The following is an 11,773-nucleotide window of genomic DNA, read 5'->3' as shown; positions in this document are numbered from 1 at the left end:
TACCTCTAATTTACACAGAAGGGAAGATGCACAACAGTAAATAATGAAAACTACTACTTCTTGAGCTCTGTGCTGCACAGCACACTGAAAGTTGATCATCTCACAACAGTCTTATAAGGTTGATATTATTAGCAGCCCATTTTGTAGACGAGAAGACTGAGGGCTACAAACATTTACTCTTTCCCACAAAGACACATCGATGTTAAATGTGCCAGCTTTTGTTTTGTTTTGTTGGTACCAGGGATTGAACTTGGGATCCTGAGCTTACAAGGCAGGCAGCAGCACCACTGAGCTAATTCCCCAGCCTACGTCAATGCTAAATGACACAGCCAAGCTTCACCCCAAGCCCGTCTAACCTAAATCTTTACTCTTACTACTTCCCTGTACTATTTCCTTGAGCTATTCAAGATGCAAAGTGCAAGGGATGGAATCTTTGCCCTCAACTTGGAAAAGAAGTGGCCAAAATATAGATCACTTTGAAAACTGTCATGTTAAACAACCTGCAAAGTCCCATGGTCATTACTGTTGGTGTGTGTCTGGCTACAAACTCAGATAGGGATGTGAAAGTGAAAGAGGTGCACAAAGGGGCGGGAGACATTAACAGGTGACACCAGGGAGCCCCACTCTTGCACACAGCCCTCCAAGGGACGCCACGTGACTAATGTCAGACCGCATTAGTGTCAGAGGAGGAGAATGTGGAAAGCTTTGCCCCTCCAGATCTCCCACCTTTCCCCCCACTAATCTTTGTTAACTTCCTCGAAAGCTTTAACCAAGCTTAAGACCATAAGCTTTCAGGGAACAAAGTGAAGCCCATCTGTTCAGGCAGGAACTTGCCAGACCAAAGTAAAAGGTCAGTTTGACTCTGACTATAGTGTAGCATTTAGATGACCCCTAAATACTTCCCAAATGAATGAGCCAAAAATAACTTTGCATTACTGTGAATCATGACTCCAAAGGAGCAGTATCGGGAATTCTCTTTAAAACAGATCATGACTGTGTGCTACTAATGAAAAAAAGAAATAATGTAATAGGCCCATCTCTGGAATATGCTTGTTCTAATGGCTATAAAAATAATAACCGTCCTGTTTGGGAAGGAAGACCGAATGACTTTCTTTTCAAAGATTTTATTTCTTTTATTATAAGACATATAGATAAAAAGTTGTATATTTTGAAAAAGATAGAAAATGGTAATAAAATGGACATTTTCCTTATTAAGAAAGATGTTCATAAATATGCTTTATCAAATGTCAAAATGGTTATTTTGCAAATAATAAATAGAGCAGAGCTGTGACATCTAAGGGTCAATTCAAAATAATGGAAGTTTTTATGTGATATGTTTTAGAAAAATTCAGACCTTAAAAATTTGGTAATTTGCCCTTCAGGTTATGAATAATTCAGACTTTTAAAATATTTGTACAATGGCTCAAAAATAACAAAACATAAAAGGAGGTTTGACTAAGTAGAACTTGATAAAAATGATATCCCCCAAATAAAAAAGTATTAGACACAATAAGTAAAGATACAGATTTTGAACATGGAAGGGGTACACATAGCAGTTCCCAATCTTACAAATCCCTGCGGGGACCGAACAAAAATTATTAGCTAAGCTTTAGCTTCCAGCACGGCCCATCAATTCTTTTCACAGTTTGATGGAGCAGTAATACTCGTGGCCACGATGAACCGAGTCCTACGGGGCCAGCTCCAGGAGACACGGGACACAGAGAGCTCTTCTTCCGAGGAAGCCCTAAGACAGCTTCCCACACCCGTTCATGACCCAATGGCCTCCAAGTCACATACAAGAGCCCCGGGTAAAACTGCAGTGATGAAATCCCTCTTCTGGGCACTCTTTCCTAAGCTCCAATTCCCTACTATCCAGAGAGAGAAAACTCTTGTGAACACCAACTATGTCCGGTAATGAGCCCTGGGTGTCCAAGTAGCAAGATCAGCTTTTCCTATAAATAAATACTGACTGCGAACAACTTTCATTTCCCATGCACTTGTTGCCCACGAGGCTAACATATTAGCTCTTGGCTGCAATGGGAAGCGACATCTCACAATGCTTCAGTATCCAATCTAATATAGATTACTGGTCCCAGTGGCCTTCCACAATGTCCGGCAGAGGACATCTGCATGGTGCTGGGTGCCTAGAGCACAGAGAGGTCGTGGCAGGATTTGGACTTGAGCTTGAAGGCCATGTTCTTGTTGTTTTTGGCCACAATCTTGCCCCAGAAGCGCCTGGCCTTCCTGGGGATGCTCTCCCTCCGTTTCTGGTAGGCCAGCCTCCGCTCGTTCTTCTCCTTGCTGTCCCGGCGGAGACGGACCTGCCGCACGATGCCCTCAAAGAGCTCCTTCACGTTGTGCTGCACGGCCGCCGAGGTCTCGATAAACTTGCAGTCGAAGACCACGGCACACGCTCTCCCTTCTGGTGAGAAAAGGCACAAAGAGTCAGCGGGCACGCGGAGCGCGAGCCGGCACACCCCGCCACGGCGCAGCTCTAGCTCGCTCAGACACACCTCGCCTCCGATGGGGGAGCCCCTAGGACGCACGCCCTCCGGGGCCTGAGTCTTGCAGGAGGACCCCCGTAAGTGGGACAGACGGACTTCAGACCTGGTCCATCATAACTTCCCTGTGTGAGGTCCAGTGTCATCAAATACAGGAAGTTCATCACAGGCAAAGCTATACCCTTACCTTCCATGATCACAGACTTACTATGGGCCAGAACTAGGCTAAGTTCTTTATTTTCAATGCTCATAACAACCTTGGAAAATAAATTATGACCCCATTCAAACAGACAAGGAAGTGTGGGGGCATCTTGTACAAACTTGAGGGAGTCCACACATCCTGTATGTGATGGTGAATCCACCCTGTTTAATTCTCAAGCCAGATTCTTTCTCCTGACTGTTTTCTCAGTGAGAAATTAGAATTCTACTATTTGGATTTCTATCTTTAAAGAAAAAAAAAAAAGCTGTGATAAGACATTTTGAAAAAAGACAGAATTTTACAAATACAGTTACATCAACTAGCTGAGTACATGGACTTGACCAGGCTTCTTTTCTCCTGAGCAGGGCCTGGCAGTGCTATATTTTATTTTTATGGTTGTGCCACGAACACTATCTATATTAGGCCAATAAAATCTCACAGGCCCTAAGATCACTTGGGCGCCTACTCAGCAAATAGGAATTAACCCTGAGCGAGTGTGATAAAGTATATGTGACACCAGGTGACTGATGCCTTAACTGAAATTTAGGAAGCAAGGGAAGGGGTAGGGCAGGGTGGAAGGGCACAGTATTTCCAGGGCTTGAGGGACCAGTGGCAGCGAGAATCCAACTCTTTTTCTTGCGATCCTCTTGGAGAATGAAAGGACGAAGAGCCTGGGGATGGGCAGTAAATCCCTGAGTGTGATCTCCTCCCTGACAGAATTCCAGGAAAGCCCTCGGAGCGAGGAGACTGGAATCCCGCAGAGAGACCAGATTAAAAAGGCAGCGACACTGCAGCAGCCTTAAAAGGTACACACCCAGCTCTGAGGAACCCTGGTTGCAGCCTCCGGAGAGAGGAAGGGAAGGGCTGTGGTGTGAAGGCCAGTGCATGTGACCCCGGGGCGGCCTCTGCCGGGCGGGCGGTGCCTTACCTGACACAGACACTTCCCGGCACCGCACCAGGTCGCTTTTGTTGCCAACCAGAATGATAGGGATGTCCTCTGTCTGCCGAGCCCTGCGGAGCTGGATCCGAAGCTCCGACGCCTTCTCAAAGCTCGCCCGGTCCGTGATGGAGTAGACGATCAGGTAGGCGTCCCCGACCTGCATGCAGTGCTCCTGCAGCCACTCGTTCTCCCCCTACACGGAGAGAAGATCCTCCATGAGCTCAGGGGGCCTGGGGAACGCAGGGGACAGCGAGGAGGAAAGCGCTCTTCGTGCCTGGCGGGTGTCTGGCCGGTCCGCATCGTAGTTATGCCCAAATCTATTTCTTTCCAATTTCCCCTTGAGCTTGAGTTGAAAATTACATAACTACTCTGCCAAACAGCATTTTTATCTACACTATCAAAACATGGGCCTCTTCTTACTTTCTAAAGACTTTCGTCTTTCCCAACGATGAAATTAAGAATCCTTTTGTGAGAATAGGAGGGCTCATATTAAACAGGAGGTCTAGCACAGATGCTCCGACATCCAAAACCTTTAAAAGGTAGGGCCAGGGATGTAGCTCAGTGGTTCCGCTGCCTGCCTCGCAATCGCAAAGACCGGAGTTCGATTCCCAGTACCAAAAGCAAACAAACAAACAAAACTTTTAAAAGGCAGACGCTGAAGACTAGTGTTGAGAATGTCAACTTTAGACACGATGGTTCTACGTGGCTCAAAATACTATGCGTGCTTGTTTGAACATTTCCTGAAGCAAATACACCTTTTGTGGTTTTTTTAGAAGAACAAAAGCACTGCAGCTTGCTTACTATTCACAGCTCATCTGTGAATGACCTGCTCCTTAAAACAGTCCTGTTTTTCAGAAGTCGAAGCTGTTAACCAAGAAATGAGCCCGCCTCACCTGCAACGACCACTAGGGAGAACAAGGTCACCCTCGCACGAGCCTGTTGAAATATTCACCAAGAGCTCCCGGTTCTGCATACCTTGTTTTCCCACATGTCCAGGAGGATGACTGTCGCACTCTCCCCATCCACAATCAGGGTGCGCTCGTATGTGTCCTCTAGAAAAGAAAGGACGCGGGTCCTGGAGTCAGGTGAGACGCAGCACGCTGACTTAAGAAGGTTACAGAGAAAGGTACGCTAACAAACAAACTTACTGAATATGCAACTAAGTAGGAAAATGCGGAAGTATTTGCAAAGATAAATTACTACTCTTGTCATCCTCAACAACAAATTTTGTATGTTCCTCCAGTCTTTGCTAAGATCCCTCAAACCGCTTTGAATAAAAGGCATTCATTTTATCTTTCTTGGAGCTTTTATACAGGAAAACCTCTTATGAGGATAAAATCACACGAGAGCTTTTGACTCATTCAACACATGAGGCTGTGAGTAAGCATTAACTGTGAGCCCCATTTTCAAAACCCTACGTGGAAATCCACTATACCTTTCAGTGGGTGGTTCCTGAACACAACCTGGCAGTTCCGGGAGTTCTGAGCTCAGAGTCATCTCCTCTTTGGGGCAGTACAAGAAAAGTATCTTGTGGCTACTCATGTTCAGACCGTACTTTGCTTTCTTTGGAATAAACCCTAACCAGTTCTAGGACTAACTGGGCTTGCTTTTCCATCTTCAGTATCACAGAAGTGCAGCCCCCGCTCTCCCTGGCAATGGAAACTTTCCTCCCTGCCTTGGAGCCCAGATTGTGTGGAGGTGAAGCACAGAGCCATGGGCCAAAGCAGACACAGCTTGGAAAAATCAACCGGGAGGTGGTGGGTAGGCTGTCCTGGGATTCTACAGGCAGGATTCCTACTGACCCAGTGCCACTGACCGCTCCTGCTCCGTTTTTACAGTAATGTTTCCTGTTTTGAATTTCACTGTTTAAAATTAATGACTCTGCTAATGATTTATCATTTCTCTTATTCATTCTTTTGCCCACATTCTCTTCCCTTAGCTATCCACAAGGATTACTCCCTTTCTGCTTTCTGGGGAAGGTGTCCCCTGTGCTCCAATTCAAAACTGCAACATCTTGCCCTCCCCAACAATTCCTTACCCCGATCTATGTTTCTTTGTCCTTACTGTCACCTAATACGCAATACATGAAACTTAGTTATTTTATTATTTGCTTCTCCTGCTCCCCAGAATGTCAGAGATTTGCATTTGTGCTGTATACGGCGGCCCCAGCACCCAGGACAGCACCTGGGACAGAGCAGGAGCTCAAAAATAAAAATGTGTCCAGTGAGTGGATGGATGGATGGGTGATAAACACAGCATGTGGCTGTGACCACAGAAGATGTGAATCAGAATCCAGGTTCCATCTCTTACTAATTATGTGGAACTGGGCCATTTATATCAGTTCCCCCTGAATATCCCTCCCTCCCAAGCAGGCCACTGGTCTGTATGTCACCTCTGGCTGCGGCCCCAAGGACTCTCCCAACACAAGATGCATCCTGTTGGGCGGCGTCCCACTAACCAGGTGCCGGTACCCGAAGCTCAAGGGGGCTCTTCCTCCCTTTGTCCTCAGCTCATATTTTAGTCTTTTTGTGTGTTAATCAGGTAGAGGAAAGGGAAATCCGAGAACCTGGACTTCTAGAGAGCTTTTCTGAAGTTTTCTCAGAGTTAGTGAAAGGGACCACACCTATCACCCCGTGAGGCTTCTCAGCAATGTGGGCCTGGGGGTGTCCTCCTGAGGATGAAAGCTCCAGGGCCCATGCATACTCAGATAGCAAGAAAAGCCAATACAATGGGGCCAAGGAGGCTGTACAGGGGACTGAGTTAGCAGCCCTCTTCCCCAGACCAAGGCAGCTTTCCTCACCTGATCCCCCTGACAAAAACTCCTCCCTCGATCAAACTTGCATCAGGCTCTGATAAACCCTCTCCCGCATGCAACGCGGACTTCACCTTGAGCTTCCACGTCTGCCCTTGCACAGTCCAGCTCAGTGAATCCTGCCAGAATCCTGCTGAGTCAGTTTAGTGAGAATCCCGCACTCCTGCCCGTGAGATCTGATCAAATTCCTCATCTCCCACCTTTGACGGCTAAGTGCTTGGCCCGACTTCAACAAGGATTCTATTGTTGGTTTAGCAAGAGTCCCCCTAACCTTGACGTCCCTTCTTAGTAATTTTCCATCCACAGATCTTCCCAACCTGCTCCTTGGCTGTAAATCACCACTTGTTCTCACTGTATTTGGAGTTGAGCCCAATCTCTCTCTCCTTTTGCAATAGCCCTAAGGCCTACTGCACTCAAGTCTTCCTGCCATAGCCTTTTCTCCTTGACACCCCTTGTGTTTAGAGGCCTCTTGAGCCCAAACGTGGCTCATGCGCTGGGTGGAACTGCACAGGTGTCTCACGCTGGGACTGGCTCCTACAGTGCCCCAAAATGTTCTGAGGCTCCAGCACCCACCCTCCAGACCTTTCCACCTGGTTTCAGCTTTCAGGGTCCAGGGGATCCCAGGAAACCCCAGAAAAATGCCTGCTGTAAGCCACTGCCCTCTCTTCTCCTGGCTCAGGTCTCCTCTGAACATCTGAAAGGTCCCCAGGTAAGAGTGATGAGGCGTGAAGGGCAATGGAGACAGGACAGAGGCCAAGGGCAATACGACCAGTTACAGAAATTATGCACATGGGAAGGAAATGGTGCCTCCCCAAATGGCGGTAACCAATGTTTATTTGGCAGTGCCTATGTGCCAACACCGTGCTACACACATGCTGAATGTTACCTCCTCTAACCCTCACAGCAGCCTATGAAGAGTAATCCCCACCATACTGAAGAGGAAGCCTCATCCGGTTAAGTGGCTTGGCCAAGAGCACCCAGCCAAGTCTGCGTCACAGCAGGTCCAAGTCCACACAACGGACTCCAGGCACTGCGTGCTTTCCCATACTTTCCTGTGCAAGTGCAGGCCCCCTTCTCACCTAGCTCTGGGTTCCAAAACTGCTTGTCCTTAGGGCCCAGCTCAGATACCTCTTCTTCCATGAGGCCTTCTCTGATTTCTACACCTAGGACTCTTCTCCTCTGAATTCCACTTTCTCACAGAACTTTCTCCTTGTAATTCTTTCAAAACACTCCGCACACCCTCCCTTGATTTACAGCTTGTGACTGTCTGACCTCTGCCCCCCACCTCCGTGCTGTGAGCCCCCTAAGGACATGGCCCCAGGACTCCGCATGCCCCACGGTGCCTCACCAAGTTCGGCAGTGTATGTCCAGTGACTGCTTAGGAATGAAGGGATGGATGAATAGCATTTGGTGTGCACAAAAAGTCATAAGATGATTGCAATATTAACTGTAACAACATCCATCTTTATTAGGAGAGACAATGATGAAAATATTGTGTAGATTTTTTTTTCTTATGATTAATGCTGAAAAAAAAAAAAGACAATGCAGTGTGTGAATTGGAAAACCTTCCTCTTGGGAAATATAAAGCCAACTCATGATTCCAAACAGTATCTACAAATAAGGGATGTGATATTTGATGGTATAAATTAGGACACAGATGGGTCACCTGAGATGTTTCTCTTTGTCAGAGACTCTGTTTAAGGAGGTATGGTACAGATCCTTTCTCGCTCCTCTCCCTGTCTTTCAACAAAGAGCTTTCCCAAGTAGAGAAGTCTGCTTTCCAAATTCCAGATAGGAAATAGGTCTTAATTCTCTATGCCTGCAGGGATACCACCCTCTGGATACATGCCACCCCACTGTAATGGACTAACGTTTCTGAAAGTCTATCATCTTCAGCCTTAAAAACAAACAAAAGGCTGGGCGTAGTGGTGAACACCTGCAATCCCAGAACTAGGACTGCAGAATTAGAAGTCTAGTCTAAATCCAGCCTTGGAACTAAGACCCTGTCTCAAGATAAAAAATAAAAAGGGTTGGGATGTAGCTCAATGCATAGGTCTGGGAGGAAAAAAAGGACCAGGACTAGGCTTACAGTTTGTCTCTTCTTTATGGCAATCCTCAAAGCACTTATTGTTACTTCAGGGTGTTTCTTAATTTCACCCTGCTCTAGGTTATAGCCACTGACACGGAGCTCCTTACTAAGAGAGCACGATGTACCTGGTGGCACAGGTCCTCCAAGCCCAGCATGTAGGCATGTGGCTATGCTGCGTACTTGATAGCACTGGCAACTTAAATCTACTGCAGGGGGGTTAGGAACAACCACAACTAGGTTTGAATCCTGGCCATACTATGTACAGGTTTTTCACCCTGGGAAAGTCTGTGGACTCTGTAAGCCTCCACTTCTTCACTTATAAAATATTGGTTCCATTCTTATATTACCAAAAATATATGTGGGAAACACAGCACACAGCAGGTGTCCCATAAATGAGAAAAGCACTGAACTAAGGTCATAAATTCACAAATTCGAAAGCCAGCCTCCTGTTGGGTGATTCAAGGTCAGCCACTGGTCTCCCTTTAACTCCATTCACTTGCGAGTACAAGAGTTTTGTGAGGATCAACATGAAGGACAGCAAACATTAGACACCTAATAAAGTGTCCCCCATTACAACTATCCATTACAAATCCCCTTCCAATGTTAGCTCTTTCCTTCTCTCCTAGTCCCAGACACCCAACAGCCTTCACAAAGAAAGAAACTCAAATGTCCCACACTGGCCCTCTTTCTCCCTTGACTCTTGCTTAGCTATGGTCCCTGTGATGCTAGAAGTGAGGAGAGAAATCAATGTTACATCAATGAGTCATCATCTATAGCTCAGCTCCTGAGCTGCTTCCTGAAGTGGTGAACTCCATGACACTGAGATAGTTAAGAAGAATAAAACCTTTAGGTGAAATGGGCTATTGTAGTGAGAGACAGGATTCATACACACTGAGTGGGGACAAGTGAATCACCACTAAGTCATCTTCCTACTCTGGAAGCCTGTGATTCAGTCATGTGTTGTTGCCTCCTAGAGCACAGGCGGACCGTGTGACTCAGGGAAGCCCTGGACAGTGCTTCATTTCCACAGCTGTACACGGGGACACCTGGTGGCCCTGCTCACGTGTGCTAGCACAGAAGCTGTGGCTGAAGGACACTGTATGAATCTCTTGGCTACAAGGGTCCTCATATCAGTCACAGATAAAAGGCTGTACTTCACCTGTTGTTGAGGAACACTTATGAGATGTCACCTTGAAACAGCTTTGAAAATAGGAAAGCCTTCGATAAATAAATGACGTGAGACTATACAGAGAAAATCATCTTTAAAAAACTGGAATACTCTACAAAAACATTTCACCTTGTTATATTTCAAATTTTTTAAAATTATTGTACTACTTCAAATACAGATATTGAACTAATTTATACCCACAAAGATATCTAATATTGATGTGAATAAACTGATAACCTCTGCTAACAGTTTTTTCAAATTGGCTTGCTTTTAAGACCAACCATGGGATTGTAGGCTATGTCTACACTGAACTCCTGGAATAGGATCCAGGTCAGAGTCAGTAAAAGGCAGAAGTGGATCCTGGCCTCTGCCTCTGTCCCTTTGAAAAGCCTCCCCAGATGTTTCAGACTGAAAATCCCAGAAATCCCTCTTATGCTCAGGTTGAACAGATGTTGATCTTGTCTACAAATGTTTTCATTTTCCTGTCCCAGGGGCTGTACCAGGGCCTTTCTGCAGACCCCACATCCCCACCCAGGGTTAAGAACATAGAGCCTCAGCTCCCAACTCCACAGACAAATGACCCATCGCCTGGCTGTCACTGCCTGGACCACTGCCGAGGACAGAAGCCCCTTGGGGCTGGGCCACCTACCTCCCAGCACCTCACAGTCGCTGTCCAGGCTGTCGTGCACACCTGCAAAGATGTTGGCCAGGGTGGACTTGCCCACCCCCTGCTCGCCTATGAGCACCACGCGGTAGTAGGTGTTCCCCGACTCGGAGGAGATGACGGAGTCTGTGGAGTCCGAGGACCAGCTCCGGCGGCAGTGGTCATCGGGCGAGGCCGAGGGGCGGCTGTGGTGGTTGTACGGGTGAGGCTCTCTCTGGACCATCAGGTGCCTGCCATCGGCTGGGATGCTCCAGCGCTGCTGCTGTGGCTGCATGCCCACAGTGCCCTGGCGCATGGTGACATTATTCAGAGTCATCGTGGGGTCCTAGGGAGCAGAGCAGCCAAGATGCCAGCATCAGTAAACAGGAAAGAGAGCTCGGGAGACTCAAACACATGGCCCGTCATCAGTCTTATCATCTATCTTATTGGATGTATCAGAAGCAAGGCACCAGTGAAAGTCACCAAACCCCAACACACACACCCTCAGTATCAGTAACCAGTTCATCTGGCAAACTATCATTTGCATAGAGAAAAATACTGTTAACATCACTCACTGCCCATAATCTTCCTCCATGCTCAGAGAAGCCTCAGACTCTCCACTCAGCTGGCAGTTGGAAGGAACCCACAGCCTCTAGAGGTGGCTCAAAGAGCAACAAGTCAGGGCCACTGTGATGGCTGGCCAGGTTAGCTGCTCTTGGCTAAACATGGCTCTTACTGGCCCCAGCATCCTGCAGGCTTCTGTGCCTCCACGGGAGACACGTGGCCATGACATCACTGCCCCGGGCCGGACTGGACAGGACTTAAGACAACTTCCATGTTTAGTAAAGTCGTCCTGATACTCTTCAGCTACCCTAAAAACGATTATGTGAGGAGTGGGGACAATTTCACCTGGGGTCTATGCCTTAGCTCTGCCCTCCTGTGCATACGTGCCCCCCTGACCACACCCAGCCCTGCGCCTGATCATTCTGGCAGAATGACCTGCTTCCGTTCAGACCCATCAGATCTACAGAGAAAGCCTTCACTCAGCACACCACATCCACTCTGAGAGTCCTCTGAATTCAACTCGGAGCCCCACCTTCTTGAAGCAAACCGGAGCCAAAGACGCTCCTAAAAATCACACTCCCCAACTTGCTTCGACTTTGGCCTTGCAAGGCCGCCTCCCCCAGCCCCAAGGTCTGTCCTCCCAGACTGCTAGACAGCAAGTGGAGTCGCTCACACTTGAATCAGAAAGACCCACGCGTGACAGCGAGGGTCGCGCAGCCCTCACCCCCACAGCCTGCCCCCGGAACCCGCTCACGAATCAGGACCCCGCGCCGCCTTTGCACACGGCAAAGTAGCCCAGGGCTGGCTAGCGTGCATGCAGACCAGGACAGCCGCGTCACCGAGGGGACTCCCGAGCC

At 47.7% G+C, this 11,773-nt stretch overlaps 1 protein-coding gene across 8 annotated transcripts in view; it reads right to left on the bottom strand.

Annotated features, from left to right (window-relative positions):
• Positions 1 to 1,294: 1,294 nt before the first annotated feature.
• Gem (GTP binding protein overexpressed in skeletal muscle) overlaps positions 1,295 to 11,773 on the bottom strand; it is a 12,120-nt gene continuing 1,641 nt past the window's right edge. For 3 of the 8 annotated variants that reach the window (XM_010619616.2, XM_010619615.3, XM_010619613.3), the window contains exons 2-5: positions 10,359 to 10,698; positions 4,616 to 4,692; positions 3,629 to 3,833; positions 1,295 to 2,422 (exon numbers count right to left, since the gene is read on the bottom strand). In XM_010619616.2, coding sequence (XP_010617918.1) covers positions 2,145 to 2,422; positions 3,629 to 3,833; positions 4,616 to 4,692; positions 10,359 to 10,689 — 891 coding nt within the window. In that variant the 5' untranslated portion in view covers positions 10,690 to 10,698 and the 3' untranslated portion in view covers positions 1,295 to 2,144. The other 5 variants (XM_010619617.2, XM_010619612.2, XM_010619614.2 and 2 more) reach the window with 5 other exon arrangements.

The sequence above is a fragment of the Fukomys damarensis genome, unplaced genomic scaffold, assembly GCF_012274545.1.
Source record: "Fukomys damarensis isolate Sample0158 unplaced genomic scaffold, DMR_v1.0_HiC HiC_scaffold_5, whole genome shotgun sequence".
Classification (NCBI taxonomy): domain Eukaryota; kingdom Metazoa; phylum Chordata; class Mammalia; order Rodentia; family Bathyergidae; genus Fukomys; species Fukomys damarensis.
Note: the sequence above shows the minus strand (reverse complement) of the source record. Positions and strands in the feature narration are given on the sequence as shown.